The sequence below is a fragment of the Rhinolophus hipposideros genome (genome assembly GCF_964194185.1).
Source record: "Rhinolophus hipposideros genome assembly, chromosome: 10".
Classification (NCBI taxonomy): Eukaryota; Metazoa; Chordata; class Mammalia; order Chiroptera; family Rhinolophidae; genus Rhinolophus; species Rhinolophus hipposideros.
The window spans coordinates 75,816,621-75,838,469 of NC_138056.1; the positions used below are offsets into that span (position 1 = coordinate 75,816,621).

Genomic DNA, 21,849 nt, shown 5'->3' on the forward strand with positions numbered 1-21,849 from the left:
TCTCTGTATATTCTCTATTCTATCAAAATGTATGTGACTCTGTTCAAGTTACTTTTTCTCTATCAGCCTTAATTTTCTCATCTTTAGATAGGTATGATAATACCTCCCACATAAGGTAGTTGTGAGAATAAAATAAAATTTTATGTATAAAGTACTGAGTTGGAACACAATAAGCACTTAAATAAGTGGAGTGACGATGAAGAACAAAGGCAGACAGAGGAGGAGAAGAAAAGGAGAGGCTCCTGACCTTCTGGTACTTTGGTAACTTAAACCCTGTAAGAGAGTTTGAATAAATGCCTTGTTGGGACATTCTGTATGACTACCAGCATGTCACTTGCGTTGGAAATTATAAAATATAAATATAAAGTGTCTTTCTACTGATAGTCACATGGACTGTTTTTGCTTATAGGTTACTAATACTGGTATTAGTAACATCAAGAAACGTGTAATAATATTTCTAAACTTACATACTGACAATATTTTGCAATTCCCATAATATACAAATTTATCCAAAAAGACTTATATTTCAGATATTTATTTATTTATTTTTTTAATATATATATATATTTTTTTTTTACATTTTTTTTTGCCTTTGTGTGTGTGTGTGTGTGTGTGTGTGTGTATGTGTGTGTTGAGAGCCCACTGGCCCATGTGGGAATCGAACCGGCAGCCGTCGGAGTTAGGAGCATGGAGCTCTAACCGCCTGCGCCACCGGGCCGGCCCCTTATATTTCAGATATTTAGATTAACCTCAGATATACTGATGAGGCAAAAAAAGGGTTAATGAAAGTGAGCCTGAAGGGGGCCTGCATCCTCTCCCCAGGAACTGCCCAGGCTCATCCCCTAGAAATAAATCAAAGATGTCCAAACACTCCTAAAAAGAGGAGATAAGACCCAACTGGTATTAACTGGTTCCTCACACATGTGCAAACTGTTAAAACTTGTCTATTACATGAATACTAGCCTCGTTACAATACAATTAAAATAAAATGAACATTAAGACTTGCCCCCCCCCAACCCATGGATGTTTCTATATGCATTATGGGTAAGAGCATGCATAGAAAGAAACTAGTAAGATAACCAACATATGTCAATCAAATGACTTCAGTCTATACGTCACAACTCCTGCTGTAAGGAAATTTACCTATCCTTTCCTATATAAGAAAAAGCTAACTTAAAGTTAGGTGCAGGTGTCTGCCCCGGCAATTTCTATGCCGGCATCTTTCTTCTTGAATAAACTTACTTCATTGCTTTCCTCATTTCAGGCTGAGTCTGTGAATTTTTTTCACCTTTTGCGAATGACCAGGGGTTAATTCCAATGACACAACATATACTGTGGTAACTTTCTTCTTACCTTGGATTCCTTTGACATTCTAAACTCAGCTTGTCCAAAGTAGTACAGTATTACGAACTTTGTATATGTTGACTTTGCCTTAGAATTTTAATACTCATATAAAACTATATATTATCTACACATATTATTATACATATTTATATTACATGCATATACACACATAAACCATTTATGTAGCAAATAAATAAAGAGAAATCGATTTTTTTTGACAGGAATAAGAAACACTCTAAATGGCTTAATTTCTTTTTACTTTCTTTGATATAAAAGTTACATAGTATCTATCACTGTGTTTTAAAGTACTAAAATAAAAATTTCTCAAGGACGGCGTGGTTAAGAGCAACATAAGAACTGAATGAGGTCCCCGACACCTCATCTCTCGTTTTGGATAGCCATGGGAAGATACGTTGAGTAAGATCCACGCAGCTGGTGTGAAGGGAGGGTTCCACAGAACTGTGGTCCACAGGGCATATTAAAAGACTCCCTAGTATGTCTGAGGATTTTCTCCACTTTAGCAAAACCACGAGAGGCAAAGGACTCCCCTTGGTTCATGTGGGGATGCCTGCTGCATCTCTAGACTACGTAGAGAGAGGAGGGAAGAGAGGGCAGCCTTAGTTCTCTGAGATTTATTGACCTGGAAATATTTTAATAATACAAAATTTTTACAATTTTCTTTTAGATCCTATGGACTTACAAGCATCAGGATCAAAAAATATACCTAATCAAAGAAATCTACCATCTGTTCCTTCTCGGCTGAGCTTCAGATCTTTTTCTTCCCTGTTCTCATTCAGAAAATCCAGAAAGGAGACTCTAAAGCTTCAGTCTCTGGGACAGACAGGGTGAGTCAAATTCAGATTATGTGACAGCTCATTAGTTACCTGATCCCAGAGGCCAGTAGCCTGTTTGGTGTTCCGAATGTTAAATGTTTGCTCTTAGAATTTAAATTCAGATACTAAACTAACAAAGGAAACAGCACTTAGTGTGCAGAGGGGCAAAGTCCTATGAAACCTGGAAACCTGGGTCACCTGGAATGCAACTTCTAACTAACAGCACAGGTTCTAGGTGGTGCACTTGGTGAATGATGGGTTAAATATTGGGAAATAATTCCTGACAATTTCTGCACTGCTCCAAAAGCCTGGTCTATTTCCTGGTCAGGCGGATATATTTAAATCAGACAGATATATTTGCTTCTTCCTTCGGGAGTATGTGTGTCTGTGGTTACAAGGAGCGATGAGGTACTCAGTGAGCATAAATGAGATGACCAAAGAAAGTAGGAAAAAATCAGAACCATTCTGATGTCGTTGCACAGAACTTAAACTTCAGGTGAAGGAAGGGAAGCTTTTGGAGCAGTGAAGGCATAGTTCCAGATGGTTCCCAGTTTAGAACTGTGTAAATCAGTTCAACTTGACTCATTATGTTGCTGGATTGTTTTGTGCAAAACACGTAAGGCTTTGCTTCCATTCATCTGAGCTGACTGCTAAATATTTTCAGCTTGCCTTCCTGGTTGAAAAGCTTCCCACCCTATTAAGGTGTTGGCTTGGCACGTGATGTGTTCTGTGTGTGCCGCCATACCATTAGGAGTGCACTGCTCTGCTTAAATTAAAAGTGTTGGAGATCACTCTTGCCGGAAAAACAATAGACAGCAGCAGCAGAAGGTGGGGTGTGTGATGAGGCTCCTGGACTCAGAGAACAGAGTTCTGTCCTCCCCTCTTGGGTGGATGGAAGGTTTTCTTGCTTCAACTTTCACCGGACGCTGTTTTGTCTCTGATGAAATAATGAAGAGCTAAACAAAATGTAAATCTGTGTGACTGTCTCTACCAGAGTCACTTACAAGCAAATACTCTTCAAATAGGTGAGTTGCTTTTCTTTGTAAAAATGTTTGAAACATTAGTAATTCTCTCATTTGGGAATTTTGAAATGAGGAATATTTCCTTTGTAGGTAACATTTCTTTTAAGGAGAAAAGAAATATTCCTAATGTGTGGTGTAGCTGGGACTTGTGGTGTAATTTGTGTTTTAGGTGATTTTAAGGCAGAGTTTAGTATAGCTGAACAATCTGACATTCGTAGTAAACTAAGAAAAGTTGAAAAACCTGTTATCTCAATGGACAAGTTATTTCCAAGTTCATATTGCAAGTTATTGCAAAAATGGATCAAAGAAGATAAAATATCTATAATCTTCATTCAGGTGTCATGTGTTTTAGTTATAAACCAAACTTAAAAAAAAAGAAAGAAAAAAGAAACTCTTGCAAAATGCTTTTTAGCAACAACTATCCTTATGTATCACAATGATGTAGCTCTCTTTTAATCAGCTGAACTGAAACATATAACACAGCATGCAGAAATTAAGCAAATTTCATTATTTAAGTATATGTGTATGTGTAGCAGATTTCAGAATTTGTCAACTTTCTACTACAAATTTCTACAAATGTATTTCTACAAATACAATATACAAATACAAATACATTCTACTGTCAAAACGTAAGTGGCAATAAATATTTATTAATATGCTGGTGCACAACATCATGAAGGCACTACTTTTTTGCTCTTAAGAGGTTTCAGAAGAGAAAATGTATTTTTAAATATCAGTATGACCTGAATATTTGGATATAAATCCTGAATGTGTGTGTGTGTGTTGGCTGGGCAGTGTGGGGTGGGGTTAAGAAAGTGTTGTGCTATGGTAGGAATATAAATTCCAAAGGACTCTTTACTCTTAAGTAGAATCAAACTTTCTTGGGCAGTTTTGATCTTTCGAAATACAAAATTAACCTTCAAAATACAGACTCTGATTCAGGAGTCCCTCCTTGCCTGTGAGTGCAATGGGAGGACCTAACAAAGGGCCCCCGGGGGAAGTACAGTCATTCTCTGCCAGGTTTCTACTTGCTGAAGTCATCAAGCTTTGACTTTATCACACTAGTTGCTCCGGAGAACAAGTCAGGAAAGCAGTTTATAGGATCTTTTGCAAATCACAGAAAGAAAACCAAACCTCTCTAGGCAAAACACAGCCTTCTGTTCAGCCCTAAAAGAGCTGAGTATCACAAAAATGTTTTTTCCTCTTATAAGCTATGGTTGAATTGAGAAATGACACTGGATAATGGGTAACTCTCCCGTTGCCCCCCAGAATAGACTTCATCATTTCACCAGATGTACTTGTTCATTTTAGAAAGGCCCAGCCAATAAAGTATATGGTATGTTGAAGCTTTGATTTCCTATTATCAATAGATAAAAAGCCATGTGAACATAGTGACTTCATGAATTAATAACAAGGCAAAAAGTTTTGCCATTTCTGCTTCTAATACGACTAGTTTCTCCTCCCAAATGTATGCACTTCCCATATTATCCCATTATTTTAATCCTATTTATAAATGATTGAACTCTACCCCATCCCCAGGAAAAAAGAAAAATATTTTCCATTCATGTTTTAATTTATTGCTAACCAATAAATTTAAAGAAAGGATACGTGCTTTACACGTATCCTTTCCCCCAACATTTCCTGTAAGTCATGTTTCCGCGTGTCTTGCAATGGGGCATGTAGTGCCTGTGACATACAGCACTCAGCCCCCACCATAACATTTCAGAAACTCCATTGCCTCACAAATTCCTTCCTCATAGTTCAGCAAGTACCCAATAGTGTATGAGTTTATGGATGCAGTCTTCCTGGCAACTGAGAAACATCTACAGTTGTTCCTTTCTTATTCCAGACCGCCGATTATTCCAGTGATGTCCTCCCCACCATGAATAGGTGGTGTGTGCCTCTCTGTTTCATGTTCCAACGTACTCTACAATGAAGTCACTCCTTCAGGGGGGCTACTTACCCTCATGTTCACACACATTCTCAAAGCTGTGCAGCCATGTGTCACCAGTTCATGATGGCAATTTAAGGGGCGTGGACTTTTGTCCCCTACTCTTTCCTTTGTTGCAGTCCCAAGGACTCGGCAAAGGCCCAATACAAGGGAACTAGTTCATAAACCTCATGAATAACATATGCAATTACATTTAAGATCACCTATTTCCTTTGAGGACCATCACAGTGCTTCACATATAGTATGTATTCCCTACGTAGGTGTGATTAGAAAGTGACAACAGCTATCGTTGAGTGAATGCATACGCACCACCCTGTTCCTTTAGGAGAATTTTTTCCCTTGAGATGCAAAGGTCTTTGGTGGACCCACCTAGCTGCTCTTCTGACATGCCCAAACTTGCCTGACCTATAGGGTGTACACAGTTTAGGCAGTCCAGTGTAACTTCAGTTTCCATAAGCAAAACGTTCAAACATTTTTTGGAAAATTAAAAAGGCAGGTTATATTATTTTCCTGGGTTCTGGTTGGTTGTTATTTTATTTCCTCTCTCATGCATTACAAGCGTCCTACTGTGCTCTCTTCCCCTTTCCTAGTTGAGTGCCTGTGTTTGAGTTGGAAGACAGAAATCGAAGACACCTAGATTGAAGAAGTCAGAGTAAGCAAGATGCTTGTTTGGGAATGCTCCACACCAGGTGTGGTGTCCATAGGTGAAGAGCAGGGTTGTGAGGACAGGAGAGAGAAGCAAGACAAGGGGCGTAGTTTTGAGTTCCATTCTGGGTGGCCAGCGGTTCCCAGTTGATCATTATCATGATTATGATCTCATCAGCAATTTAAAAATAGTGACAGATAATCAGGCCCCAACCTTGAGATTCTGATTCAGAAGTTCTGAGGTAGGGGAGAGGGAAGGTTATTTTTAATAAATACATTTACTTTAATTGTAATTTATTTTTAATTCTCCAGGCTATTTGCATATTCGTTCAGGTTTGGGAGCTATGGCAGCACAGCCTCCTCTTTCCTCTATGCTGAGAGCGATCGGAGTTCTGGCATGGGTCCCGATAGCTGAGTTGATGGTTTCTTTTTCATTTATTTATCAATCTTTTATGAAAGTGCTATGTGGATCAGATACTATGTTCAGTGTTGGAGATAAAATCTTGAAAATAAAGCCAAGGTTCTGCATGGAGGACTTTATAATCTAGTAGGGAACACCAGATTACTGCATATGGTCAGGCAGGCGGTACACCGCCTATCTCCAGCAAGTGCCAATCACACCATGATCATCAGGGATTCATATATTTATTATGACAGTTTTCTGGCAAATGGCAGTAAGGAGCTTGAGGAAGGGATGCCTTTTAGAATTCATGCAGGGATGCCACCTGGCCTTGCTGCAACCTGGGTGACAGCTGAGCGCCCTGATGATTATGGTAGAATATGGTGAGTGCTATGGTGGATGCATGGCATTCCTGCCATGGGAACATACAGGAGAAACACTCTACTCAGACTGGGGGATCCAGAAGTCTTCCTGGAAGAAGAGAACCAGGTTTTGAAGGACATATAGTACTGAGCTAGGCAGTTAAGAGTTGGGATGTTGCACCAGGCAGAAAGACTGACACAGCAAAGGTACAGAGACTGGAAAAAGCAATTCATCTAGGTCACTGAGGTTCAATGACTCAATCTAAGGTGAGGCTGATAGGAGAAGGGATTGGGGAGATTGGCAGAGGCCAGAGGTTGGGACCTTAACATGCAATGCTAAGGACCTGGACTTGGTTGATCCTGTAGACAGCAGGGAGCCATAAATCACTTTTTCACTTTTTTGAATAATACCATTTTTTTCCTCATTATATATATATATCAGATAAAGTCATCCACAACCCGCTGGACAAACACTAATACCTTGATGTATTTCACGCATATGTGCATTGCATATGTATATATTTTTCCCGTTGATAGTTTTTTTTCCCCCATTAATAGTTTTTAAACAGAGAAATGACATTATCAGATTTTCATTTTAGAAAGATCACCTTAGATCAGTGTTTCTCAACCAGGGGCAGTTTTGCCCCAGAAAGACGTTTGGCAATGTCTAAAGATGTTGCTGATTTTCACAACTGACAGGTAAGTGCTATTGACATCTGAAGCCTAGTAGGTAGGCTTCCTACTATGCACGTGACCGACCACCACACCAAAGAAATGCCATGTAGTGCCAAGGCTGAGCAACTGCTCTAGCTGTAGCACAAAGAACAGATCTGAGGGGGCAAAACTCGAGTCAGACAGACCAGGAAAGAGGCTGTTGAAATGGTAGTGGCCTAAGCTAAGGTAGCAGCAACAAGGAAGGCACAAACGGACATATCTGGGCACCCTTTAGAATGCAGGATCATGACAACCTGGTAACCAGATGTGTTGGGTGAGACAGAAAGGAGAAGGGAGGTGAACTCTCTGCTCTGACTTAGGAAACTAGATGGATGATGTGAAGAATATCGGAAGAGCAGATGTGAGGAAGGTAAAAATGAAACCCATTTGCTCATGTATTCAACAAATACCATGTGCAGTGCTATGGAACAAAACTGCGGTCCTTGGCTTCCCGGGCTTTAGTCTTGTGAGGACAACACACAGAGAATAAAGAGACATGTGCTAGTGCTGAGAAAGTGAAGTTCTGTATGCTCTAGGAGCACATTTCAAGGAGTGAGTATCTTAGACTAAGAGTCTAAGCCTGTGTATCTAGAGTCCCACAGATACACATCTTTTATTGGGTTGGTTTCCCAATAAAAATACGTCTATAATGATTCTTCAAGGATGAGAGAGTTATCCAGGCAAACAAGTGGTAAAAAACTGTTTCAGACAAAGGAACAACAGTGCATAGGTTCAGAGGTATGGCAAACTCCCTATGGCCAAAGGGATAAAGGAAGGTTAGATATGAGGTGGAAAGTATGCAGGTACTAGATGACATAGGATCTTCTGAAGGTAGAGAAGAATTTGAACTTTTGCCTGGACGCAAGTGGGAATCATTAAAATGTTAAGCAGGGAAGTGGCATGTTTCAATTTGTACTGATCATTTTGGCTAAAGTGTGGAGAATGGATTGGATTGGGATAAAACCTGGAGAGAGAAGGACAGTTAAGGGACTATTGCAATAATAAAGGCAAGAGATGAAAAATGTCATTCACGAGGGAAAGGGCAGGGAGATGTAGAGATATGGATGGTTTTGAAAGGGATTTCTCAGTTTGAATCAATAGGATCTGTGAATTCATCACATAAGAAGGAGTGTGTGTGGAATTCCAGGAGGACACAGAGTCTGTGTTGGACATGGAGGGTCTGAATTGCTGGTGGTCATCTAGGTAGAGCTTTTCAGTGGCCAGTAACTATAGCGTGCTCCACCAACACTTGGGGGAAATGAACCAGGGTTTTGGTTAGAAAAGAATATATATATATTTTTTAAATAAATATTCTTGAGCCATGCTCTAATCTGCTGAATGAGAATTTCTGAATGCTAGCTGCAAAGGTATGGAGATGAGAGAATATTTTGTGGAGGTACAATAAATTTGGTAAGCCTAACATGCGGGTACCTATAGAAGAGTGGAGTGTGAGGAGATAAAGCTTGAAGGATGAAGGGTTGTCAGGGGTGGAGGTGGGGGAGCTCATCAGATAAAAGAAGAGCCTGTGTGGTGTTAAGATTTTGGGTAATACCTTGTAAGATTTTAAGTAGGAAATTGATAAGATCAAATTTGCATTTTGGACAGATTTCTCTATTGATCGTATAAAAGGATGGAGTCCAAGAGAGAAATTGTGGAAGTTTGATATGAGGCAGGATGAGTGGAATTGGAGAAGTGGGGTCATATGTGAGAGATCTTTAAGACGTGGCATCAGTAGAATTTGAGAGTAAATGCAGAAGATGAGGTGGCTTTGTATCCCTTGAAATCACTAAGTCTGGAGGATTTTACCAGCATAGTTTTCATGGTACCACTGTTGCTTTTATTCACTATACAAGTGGAAGCCATTCACATCAGAAACCTAACTTTCAGGAGCATCTGGGAATGGGTGCAGAGACTCTGGGCCTCCAAGCCGGCTGAGTCCTGTCCCCTGCTACTTAACTTCACAATGTACATGGCCTTGCGCACCCTCAGGGAGCATGCATTCACTCGCAGCATATTCTCGCATGCAGTGGTGCTCTGTCCCAACTAACTGTGCTCCAGGTATCCTCTAAAGTCGTGTCTTCCACCCACCTGCCACCCTCAGAAACTGATTCCTGTTCCTGCTGTCCTCGTTCCGAATCAGATTGGGGGCTTAGGGAGCTGAAGAGAGTGTCGAGCTGTGTGGGTGCACAGTGAGGGCTGCAGCCCCACGGGGCCCTGGAAAGAATCTTAACCATCTGGCATGTTCTCTTGGCTCCTGGCAAATTGAATTACTTGCCAGTTTCCAACCTCCCTCGCTTTTTCCCATCTCCAGGCATTTGCTCATGCTGTCCCTTGCCTCTCATACCAGTTCAACTACCATCTTCTCCCTGTTACCTTTCCTGTTCATCCCAGGAAGTGATCAAGGCCCCTCTGCATTTTCAGTCTTTATTCTCCTTATCATGTCTCGGCTTGTTTTGGGGCTCTTTATGTATCTAATCTTTCCTTGCAAAAGCTCTCAGAGAACAGAGCCCCTATAGCAGTTATATTTGTTGCCTCCAAAGAACTCAAAATAGTACATAGCATGTAGGAGGCATGCAGGCTCAATAAAACTGTAGAGAAAGGAAGAATGGAAATAAAAGCAGTATTTAACTTCTAGATATGATAAAGTATAGAGCTGGTATTTCAGAGTAATGTGAAAAATAATCCATGATATCAATTCTAATTTGTTTAAAATTTGAGCTAAACTATAAAATGCATATGGCTATGTGAAGATATAAAATTGTTTGCCCTCCCAGGTTTTATGCTCAACTTTTGTGAAACATGAAGCAGCTAGGAGTTTGAAAAAAGGAAAACTGCGTCTTGCCACTTTTGACTCATCTGACCTAGAGTCGTAGTTTATTTAATTCTTCATTCCCTTTGTAGTTCTCATAGTGAAGGAGAGGACCTGACTTCATACAGAGCAATGAGTCATACAGTCCATTAAATTTTGAGCTGTAATCCAGGCCGAGCACCGTTGGCATAGGATGATAGATTTAAAAGATCAAAAATCTATCTCAATTTTGGGCCTATGTCTTGTACATTTTTTGCCTTCTACTGAATTTGAGAGAAGCAATATAAATAGTCAAAGCACAATTGTTCTCCAAGTTGGTTTCATAATAAGTAAGACATCTCTATAAAAAGGTATATCCAGAAATCATCTTTATAGAGTTTGCTTATTAAAAAAAAATTCCCTTATGAATTCTTGAATCCAGTCCTGACCTAATCTCTCTTTAAGATAAAAATGTACAGAAACAAAAAAATCTATTTCTCATTTGCAAGAAGATTCGGTGTGTCATACTGGTTAAGAAGGATTTAGTCAGCCTATGTACCTTAGGCAGTGTCTTTTAACTTCTCAGTACCTCTATCTCCTGGTCTGTAAAATGGGAGAAGTCGTAGTATCCACGGCACAAGAGTGATGTATTTAAATGAGTTAACATGCACCTAAAGTGTAAGAACACTGCCGGCACACATAGTAAGCACTCAAAAAATGTAACTATTTTGTTATTACATCTTTATGCTGTGTTCAAATACTAATCCACTATCATGTATTTTCCTCTTGGCTATCTGAGTGACAAAGATGTAAAACATTGATCCTGAGTAATCAGAGGAAAAGGTTTCTGACATTTTTTCGACAATGCACTAGCCAAGAAATGTCTTCCTACAGAGCATTAGAAATGTATCCTCTTCATATATCAAGATATAATGGCAAATGTGCTGTTGATTTTCCTCCTGGTAAAAGTTAGGCACTTCTTCAAAGAAATTATTTCAAATTCTTTTCACAGATGTGACGGCCATGCAGGACTTCCTGTGTCTGTGAGGGGCAACACTTTGGTAAGTAACCAGAAACTAAAGCTTACAGTAAGGAATTCAGAATTAATGTAAGCACTGGTTGGCTACCTATTTCAATAGAATTCTTCTTGGCTGAGTTTTAAATTTACTTTAGAAGCTTAGATTTCTCCTAGAGAGTTCAAAGTTTTCCAATCGTGGTAGGTTTCCAGTTGGCTCTGGTACTGAAATGTTCAAGCAGCAGGCTCTGCCAGGAAGGAGCGAGGCCATCATGTGTCCACTCACACCGTCAGTGGCATCTCTGATATTTTATCACGTGTCACTCTTGTACAGCCTTAAAGTGTTGGGCAGAGGAAGAGGCAAGAGGCATCCACTGCTACTTTTGCAAGCCAGTGTGGCTCTGGGTTGGACCTTTTCTGGGTAAAACCGTCATTTGTATTCAAAGAGGAAGCCACTGAGAGGTAGATGCATTTGGCCAGAACAAGTTCACGTGAGGGGAGTGACCCAACATGACTCTCCACCAAGGGCTTAAAGTTAAATTTATCTCTGTGATCACATATATACAAGATTAAGAAGCTGTAAGTTTTCTGTTTTTTGCTTCTTCATGGTCGTAACTTTTGATCTGCACATGCTTACGTCTTTCTGTGTAGCTCATGTGGTTTGGAGATGAAAGAAAAGAGGATTGCGGAAGGGACCTATGAGTGCAGGAGGAGGATGGAGGCATTTTTCAATTCATTGTAGTCTTAGTGCTTGTAACTACCTTCTCTCTCTCTCTCTTTTCTTTTTTCTTTCTTTTTCCTTCCTCCCCTACCCCCCCAAGAAACCCTGGGGTAGAATTTTGGTGAGAAATGCATATAAACAGAGGTTCTTTACTTCAAAACCAAAAGTGAGCCTCCTTTCTTCTTCAGAGTAATGCTACTTCTTTCTTTCTTTTTGGATGACATTGAATCCTATCTCTCTCCTTTATTATGCTTGAGCCCCAAGCATCAACAACTGCCACACTTTAATGGAGAACTTAGTATCACCCAGGCACCTGACGAACATCATTGCATTTAATCCCCAGAGGAAATCTTTGAAATAAGTACTATGATCATCCTCATTTTAAAGACGAAGAAACTGAAGTTTAGAGAATTTAAAGATCACGCTCAATGTCACTGGTAAATGGTAGAGTCAGGATTAGAAAATCTGGATCTCTATAACTCCACAGCTAGAAGCCAGTAATGCCTGCAGCTCTGTCAGCCGCAAAGCCCTGTTTGCATATGAGCCCCAGTTGCTCGTTACCTGCAGACTCTCCTTTAACTGAGAGGTGGACTGAAGTGACACACATCCAGGTTTGCTCTCTAAGACGGCAGAGTCCTGCCCCAGGATTCTTCTGTACTCGGTTTTCCTTGGAGAATTCCTCAGAGCTAACCTGCCTCTACCGCGTGACAGCCATGGGGTCTGAAGCACATGAAGAGTCAAAAAGAACCGCAAATGTCTAGAAGTTATAAAACAATAAAGCAAATTTGGAATTCTCCGGATTTTGAAATCCAGTCTGAGGATTAATAGATATCTTTATGGCACTCTTTTTATTTATTTATTTATTTTAAGTTACAGGTGACATTCAACATTATATTAGTTTCAGGTTGTACAGCATAGTGGTTAGACATTTATATAATTTATGCAGTGATTCCTCCTGAATTAGTCTAGTACCCTCTTGGTACTGTACGTAGCTGTTGTAACATTACTGACTATATTCTCTATGCTGTACTTTATCTAGCAATCTTGATTGCTGCTTGTATTTCACCATTTCACTGCTCAGAGCGTGTCAATATAAAAGGTAAGAGCTAGGAAAATAAATGCAGCTCAAGCCAGTAATTGTTGACCCCAATAAATAATTTTTATAAAAAGTAGGAGGGAGAAAATAATGAAACTACTGTCTAAGACAAAGGTTTTGAATGATATATAGATATGTAGATATCCATTATTTATTCATGGAAATCCTAAGCCTGCAGAGAACTAGAAGTTGGCTGTCGATGCTACAGAGATTCTTGCTGAGCTTTGAGGTCATAAACTTCCCGTCACTTGGTTGGCCGCCTGCAGGTATGGTGATTCTGGCATTTTATTATTAAATATTTACATTATTAGAAACCTTCCCCTCAAAAGAGAAGAAAGCTGCTATTTAAGCATGTGCTTCAGTTTAAAAGAAACAAAAGTTTTGAGAAAACAGAATTTTTAGAGCTAGAGAGAAGCTTAGACATCTACAGCTCAGTGTTTCTCTCAACCTCAGCACTATTTACATTTTGGACTAAATAATTCTCTGTCCTGGGGATGTCCTGTGTAATGTAGGGTATTTAGCAGCAACTCTGGTCTCTACCTACTAGATGCCATTAGCTATCCGCTCAATTGTGACAATCAGAAATATCTGCAGAAATTACCAACTGTTCCTTGAGGAGCAAATTGCCGCCTCTTGAGAGCCATTTGCCGCCTCTTGAGAGCCATCTCCTTACAGGTGAGGAACCCAAGGTCAAAGTAGTCACCATTAATAAGAATTGGAACAAAACATATGGCCTTGGCCCCTTGATCACTCCTCATCTCTGAACACATTTTGGCAGGGCCTACTGTTAGGTGATATGCCAGCTCTGTACCCCAGGAAACATACCTCCAGTGTACTTACCACACTGGGCCAGTGTGAGCTCCTTAAAGCATATTGTCTGCCCTCCGTATATCCCCATTGCCTGGCACAACCTGAGTGCTCAGAAATTGAAAGAAGAAATAAATGAGTGATTTTAAGCCACAAGGTGCCTTGGTGAATTTGACCTTTGCAGGAAAGCAGACACAGAACAAATTCAGGAACACCGTGAAAAATCACTTTGTTGACTTTTCTAAGGCATTTGATAACATCGGTGAGCTTAGGCTTCAGCTCCGACAGCTGTTCTACAGGTTTGTCTGCCCTAAGAAGTTCTTCAATAGTCTAAGGTTACTCTGTGACAGGTTTGTTTTGTCATGTCAGAATTGCAGACAATATCAGTAGAGTGAATTGGGCTTGGGTAAAAGGCTTTATTTGCTTAGCCTATTCTGTTCCATGTTTGAGAATGTAACAGATCCTAAAAGCCAGTATTTTGAGACTGGCCTCTAACTATGGGACGTTTTTTTAGCTCATTGGATAGCAAACATCAGCAGGCGGCCGCCAGAAAATCCTCTATAACTACAGAAGAAGAATAATGAGGACTTACTAAGAGCTAGACACCATTCCAAAGTGTTTTACAACTATTAATTCATTTAATCTTCACAGCAATCTTATGAGGTGTTGTTGCTGCTTTTATTATCATTTTTTTTCCATTTTACCAAGAAAGAAACTAAAGTATAGAAAGGTTAAGTAAATTGCCTGACGTTATACAGCTATTAAGGGGCAGAACCAGAATTTGGACCTGTGTAGAACTCACATACTTAATCATTATGCTTTCCCACCTCCGACATGCTTTTCTGAGTCCTAATATTGTAAATATTCAGTGTCTCAATTTCTGCAATGATCTTTACTTTAAATCTTATATATGTAACTTTCTACCTTGGTATACTGTAAATAAATCCATAACTGTGTGCATGGAGGGCATGGGATACTTAAAGCAAGTCTCCTGTCTTCAGGGAGTTTACTATCTAATTGAAGATATGTACATTAGGAAACAACAGTAAAAAGCAACATAGTGAAAAGAACAGGGTTAGGGATCACATGTGAGTGTGAGCAGCCATTGTTTCCATTTATTATTCATATCACTTACTCAAGACTCAGGTTTTTCATTTGCAAAATGGGAATGATAATCTTTAATTCACAAATTTGTTCACAGGATCAAATGAGAGAAGATATTTTTAAAGTTTTTAGTTTATATTTTTAAAGTATATTGGAAACTGAATAAATGAATGATATTCTTCAATATAAGATAGTTGGTACCAAATGAGGGCACAAAAATGTGTTAGAGAAGTTCAGCAGTGGGAAATAGCATTGTGAGAAGAGTAGTCTTGGAATTCAATTCAGTAAATATTAATCACTCTCTTACATGCTGACACTGTGCTAAGTGCTCAGGACACAGGTGAATATTGTGCTTTCTTAGTTATTTGAGAAAGTGGTCCACTTCCAAGATCCTGATTCATTTGTCTTCGAATTCGTGGTTTTCTAGATCAGGGTGGGAAGGATTGAAATGTGTGGTAGGGAGGAAGGGGAGAAGCCTCGTGGTAAAGTAAAAGTGGAAAGAATGCAAACAACTTTGATATGACATAATAGGTATCATAGCAAAGTTGTGTACAAAAATACTATGGTAATTCATTCTTCCTGGGAGACTTGGAGAAGAGCTCATGGAGACGATAATATATGGAGTGGACTTGGATGGATGAGTTGATTGTTTCAGATGAAGAGAAGAAAGAGCAAAGATCAGGTATGCCTAGGAAGAAGTGCACAGCATTTTAGAGAATGTGTGTACAGGGCACTTGAAGAAAGTTGGGGAAGAAAGGCTTAAATCTAAAGCTGGAAAAGATTTTGACACAATTTTGCTGCACAGAGGTGTTTGGACATCATCCTCTAGGCCAGGAATGGGAAATAGACTTCATCTTTCATGGCAGCTCCATGGCATGGAATATTATTTTGAGAGGGATTTTGAGTCCCAGACCGAGCCCTGACTGAGGATCAGTGTACTCTGGGCCCCTGGAGGCTTTACCTCTGCTCTAGGTAACAGGATACACTTCAGGTGCTTCCCAGCAGCTCTCAGACCAGTTTGGCCTCAAGTAGATGTGTGCCGCTAAAATGTAGGACCCTGATAAACTAATAAAGTGGAGAGAGCTGATTCAACATGGGCTCTGGAATCCGACAAACTGAGAATGAATCCTTCCTTCCACCAGTGTGATCTGAAGCAGATGACCTGCTCTCTGGGAACGTCACTTTTCTTAAGTGCAGTTTTCTGAAACTGTGAATAATATTAGTACCAACCTCATAGGGTTGTTAAAATAATGAAATATGAAGCCCTAAGCACAGTGCCTAGCCTGATCAATGTATGGTTGTTGCTGCTAATAATAATAATAATAATAATAATAATAATAATAATCTCACATATAGCTTAAATAAAAGGGGTCTATAGAGCAGGGGTAGTGTGTAATCTTCTCTATGTCTGATACCTACTATTGACTACCAGTTACTTTTTTTAAGTTTTATCACTAGAAAAAAATCCTTGCAGAGTTAAAGTTGACTGTAAATAAATACTTTCTCTTAGTCACATAATTTACGTCTCTATGTGTTGAAAGCATCCCTAACATGTAGGGCCAGTAAGATTGATCTTGAAGTACAGGATCTGACAGACATAACTAAAGGAGGTTATATTCAGGGTCTCTACGTGGTAGTAATCCTTCCCGCTTGGAGAGGTTCATCTCTTTACCTGAGCCCTTAGTTCATGTAATTTTCATTTCAGTATATATTTTCATTATAAAGGAGTGTGATCCAGGAGGCCAAAAGAGTGTACTCTGGTCTACACAGTGGAAAGCTGAAGTTTGTTTGGGTTGAGAGACAATGATGCTTACTTGTCTCTTAATCAGATGTATCTATCCTGCACCAATTACCCAAACTGCAGATTTGGGAGGAATGGACTTATTAGATCAATGACTAATTATTATTAGCACAAATAAAGACTTAGAGAGACAGTAGGTAGGGCACCAAAGAAAATAACACCTTGATGCATTTTAGGAAGAAAAGAATTGATCTGCAGTATCTGATTTCTCAAATGATTAATTTCTAGTTTTATTATCTCACTATAGTTATGTTTTGCTTCTAGTATTTGTTTACTTCTGAATTTTATATTATATTATATTATAATATTATATCCAACCAATAAATTGTCACTGGATTGTTTTTTTCCTTATTAAAAAATCTCCTTTGTGTGCATTCACATTTGGCTTGCCCATAGAACTGAAAACCACAAGTCAAGGAAATTTGGGCAGGGCTTCTATAAGAAATAACTGAACTAGATCTTGAGAAAGAAAACAGACAGGAGTGAAAAGACTAGATTGTGAGAAATTTAGGGATTAAGAGAACTTGGGCTTTAGAATTGGATAGACCTGCTCTGGACAAGGAAAAAAAGTTGGAGCTTTGGAAAGATTAGAAATTTGGTCTCAAGCATTCGAGGTGAGATGAAATGTAATGGTAAACGTTAAATGGAAAGGAAAAACTTGGGAAAGAAAGGAATCCAAGAGGCAAGGGCTGGGTAGCAGAGTAAGCTGAAAATAAAGAGACTGAAAATAAAGAATATGGGTAGTGGCTGCTCATCTGGTTCAGGGATGGGTGCAGGATGAGTTAGAGTGGGGTCATGAGTGACAGAGCCAGTTTGACAGAGGAAGTGCAAATGGAGTTTAGGCAAAAGAGAGTGAAGGTGTGGGAGTGGATAATTCCCCAAGGTTATGAAGACAAAGCTTGAAAGTAGGGCATTGATAGATTTGATGAAATCAAAGTAAACATTTACTAGTTAAGAAAACAACTTTAGTTTTACATCATTCTAAATCCTGTAAAACTAACAATGACTTTTTTTGAAAAAAATTTATAAGGTTGTACTTTTCAGCACCTTTGTTTCAGAATTACTAATCAGCACCTTATATCTGTCTAGGAGGGTCTACCATTCCACGTGAACGTTGTGGATAGAAACATTTTTTCCCTCCAAATCCATCAAGTTCACCAATTCTTAAGGCCCACTAGAAGCTTCAGCTAACCAGCTTTTGATAGAATAGGTACAGTGTTTTTAAAAATCTGAAATTCCAGCTATTGGAGCCATAGACACAACAGTCCCAACTAAAGACAGGTCAATTTCTTTCCCATTTTCCAAGAACCTCCCTAATATCTGTGTAGTGTTGTGCAAGTTTGAAGGGATTTTTGGCAGAGAGAGACTCAGTAATTTGCCTGAAGACTCATACTAAAGAGAATTAATGTAGGTATGGAGAAGTTTGTGATTAGTTGAAAATGGGAGAAGCAACAAAACTCTGTACGTTAAGAAAAAAAATGTTAGGAAAATTGATTTGTTCTTATACTGGTACCTTTAAGCTTGGGACATTTTTATGGAAAAATGTGAGTATTCTAGCTAGTGAAGGTCCAGAAATAATATTGCATTTTCTATTTTAAAATTAGCAGGCAAAACGATACAATTCACATCTGGAAACTCAACCAGTTGACAGTGCATTTGTCCCCAAGCCAGCAGGCATGAGGGAGGGAAGCGGTGTACCTCCGTGGGATGCTTCCCTGCTGGAGAATGAGTTTTTCCGAGGTAAGTCTATGCGAGAAGTTGCCTTGGGAATTCCCAGTACTAAAGCAAATAATATTATAATTACAGTTTGTACGAAAATGCTCAAAACTTACCAAACACTGTACTTTATTTTTGAAGTCCTCTTGTTTACCTTATCTAAAGAGGATGCTGTTATATGCTATTAATACAAATATTAAAGAATCTTACGTTTCTTTATTTATTTTAATAAATTTTATTGGGGAATATTGGGGTGTCGCATCCAGCGCAACAAAAGTTGTGGGAAGCAAGAAGGGCAACGAAGGGTTAAGATATACAGTAGCCAAGAATAGAGTGCAAGCGAGGCCAAGGGACTCCAGCCTCAAAGAACTGAGCCCTGAATCAGGCCAACACATAGCTTTTATTGATTAACAAATGAGGAAGTAAAGCTTGTTAATCTCAAGATCTGTGAATTTCACACATTATACTAGGAAACTGATTCAAGCCAACCACCCTTGCCTGCAAGCAGTGGAATCGTAAGTCTCAGGATACATATACCTCCCCAAGGAACAAAACCTTTATGCATATGAATAGATGGAGAGCTGATGTTATCACATCATTGAATCTCTTCCCAAGCAGGATGTGGGAAGGAATGTAGCCACAGAGGCAGAAGCTCTCCTTAGCCGGGGGAAGGTGGGGGGTCATGCCCACCTCTATCAACCCTGTGAGTTCTGCAGATGTCCCCTATGTGACTGTGCCTGGCTTAGGTTGTTCCTTCCTTGAGGAATCTTACCCGTCATTGACTAACCAGCCATCCTTTGGGGCCAAACAGGGAGACATAAGGTGTAAGCACAAAGGTGAAGCAAAGTCTATGAAAGGATCCATCTTACAGACTCTCTTTTCTTTAGGGGTAGGTACGAGGGGTACAGATCAGTAGGCTGCTGCGTGGCAACATTGGGGAACAGTGTGTTTCTCCAGGGCCCATCAGCTCCAAGCCATTGTCCTTCAATCTAATTGTGGAGGGCGCAGCTCAGCTCTAAGTCCAGTCTCCATCCCCTGTGGAAAGTGAATTGGCAACCTTGTTGTTGAGAGTTTGCACTCTAACCAGCTGAGCCATCCGGCTGCCCCTCCAGGAGCTTAGCGGCAGCTCATTGTCTTCAATCTAGTTGTGGAGGGCGCAGCTCACTGGCCCATGTGGGAATCGAACTAGCAACCTTATTGTTAAGAACTCTAACCAGCTGAGCCATCCGGCCGCCCCAAGAATCTTATATTTAAATATGATCTAAGCAAACATTCTCATATCAAGGCTGATAAATCTATGGTAATCATGTTTAATATTTAACGTCAGGTGAAAAGGAAAACAACTTTAGAAATATGTCTATAAAGTTTACTGTTCTTAATAAACTTTTATTGCTACTGATTAGGACCTACCAAAAAGCACTGTGATGAAATATAATTGTTGTTGAACAATTAGCCTTGGGTAGTAGATAACAATAAAGACTGAAACAGACTCCAAAAGTACTACATGCACATGGATGTTATTGTTATATAAGCATAGCTCCCCTTTACATAGGTTATTCTGTATCTAAATAAGCCTGGCCATTTGACAAGTGAACTCTGAAGTCATTCACCAGCTTCACCCCAGGAACTAAATTCAATTTGCAAATACAATGACATCACCTTGGCCCCATCGTTGGGATGAGTGGGGTGGTGAGAGACACCCAGCTGGACAGTCAACCTAGGAACTACTTTTAGTAAGATGGTTCGTGGCAGAGAACTTGCTTTGTAAAAAAGACACAAAGGAAAATCTCTGTTTTAAGACAAACGTTTTGCTAGCAGAGAAGAGCTACTGTTTATGAAATGGAAAAACAGAAAAAAATTACTTGGCTTCTAAAAATAAAGAGAAGCAGAACAAACTTTTTTTTTTTTTTTTTTTTTTTTTTTTTAACCTCAAGAGTAGAGAGTAAAACAACATTGTTAATTTGGGATTCCAAGTGACTTTGAATAATTTAAAATCTTACTGTGGAGAAGTTAAGAGTGGTTACCTCTGGGGAGGATTCCAGATGATTTTACTTCTTTTGTTATACTTTCCCGTATGTTTTACCATAATGACATTGCTTTTGTAGTCAGCAAAAAAACTTTATTTCTGAACAACTTGAAAGAGAGAAGAGAAATCAGAGATTTTATTATAAATCTACCTATTTTAAAGGTAGATTTTTGCTCATTACATTGTTTTTGTTTTTTAATTTAAAAATTTTTTTTGTCCCACCTTATAGTTTGGCATTGCTTATTTTATTAGTAGATATGTGGAGTAAATTATTTCAGAGACCGGAGGTAAATATTTCTTCATTAAAGCATTGATAGGATGATTCCCTGAAGAATTCCTTAGAGATCCTTAATGCTCAATGTTAGTTCTTCTGCTGGCTGTACAAACTTAATACCGTGTTCTCCAAAAATAAGACCTAGCCGGACAATCAGCTCTAATGCGTCTTTTGGAGCAAAAATTAATATAAGACCAGGTATTATATTATATTATATTATATTATATTATATTATATTATATTACATTATATTATATTAAAGACCTAGTCTTATAGTAAAATAATGTCGGGTCTTACATTAATTAAGGAGGTCACTGGGCCCTAACTTGGACACCACTCTCCAGCCTTGCCACAGAGAGAACAGTAAACATTGTTTCACAATGGCAACTTCACATCCTTGTAACATTGTGCACTCATAGTGAAATCATCCTTTTAACTCACTAAAAGAAAAAATGAAAAGTGAATTTTTGTGGTTCAGGGTGGATTGTACAGTGGTTGCTTGCAAGGACTCGGGAGACAGACTGCCTTAATCCACTTACTACGTACCTGTGTGATCTCAACAACTTATTTAATTGCTTTGTCCCTCAGTTTCCTCATTTATAAAATGAGACTAGTAATAGTACCAATCTCATCAGGTTATGTGAGGGTTTAATGAATTAATAAATTAAGTGCTTAGAACTGTGCCTGATACAGAGAAAGAGCTATGTTAAAGGAATGCTAAGGAGTCAACTTTTTTCAGAAAAAACAACCTACCATTAGCATATCATTTAACAATATTGTATAGAACTTTAAAGTTTATGTATTGCTCAAATCCATCAAAATAAGTGTGCTTATAAATTAGGTGCTAAACTTTTGGTGGTAATGCTGTTTTCTTAGCAGTATAACTGAGAAGCCACATGTTATTTATAGACTCTAATTTCTGTTACGATCCTCTGAGGTAAACACAATTGGAAATATTTTAGCTACGTATGATACAAAAGCTATACCAAAAGAAACCATGATTAAAATTTGTTCTTATAAAAAGAGAAAATGTAGCTTTATGTCCTTAAGGCATTATGGAAGGTTAACTTTGAAAAAGTATAATTTTAAAAAGTATAAAATAGCAACTTCTATTACAGTTTTATAAAAGTCAGACTACCATAATCAAAACTAATATCGCCACACTTATGATAATATGATGAAAATAAAATTATAAATAATTGTGTCTTGAAGAGGGGCCTCAATAACTCA

The 21,849-nt window shown here is 38.9% G+C and overlaps 1 protein-coding gene across 4 annotated transcripts in view; it reads left to right on the plus strand.

The window, feature by feature from the left end:
• The window catches only part of EXPH5 (exophilin 5), a 72,952-nt gene that overhangs the window by 42,602 nt on the left and 8,501 nt on the right, over nt 1-21,849 (plus strand). For 3 of the 4 annotated variants that reach the window (XM_081063545.1, XM_081063548.1, XM_081063547.1), the window contains 3 exons: nt 2,030-2,189; nt 11,072-11,120; nt 18,208-18,343. In XM_081063545.1, the coding sequence (XP_080919671.1) occupies nt 2,030-2,189; nt 11,072-11,120; nt 18,208-18,343 (345 nt within the window). The remainder of the gene's footprint in view (nt 1-2,029; nt 2,190-11,071; nt 11,121-18,207; nt 18,344-21,849) is intronic. The other variant, XM_081063546.1, reaches the window with a different exon arrangement.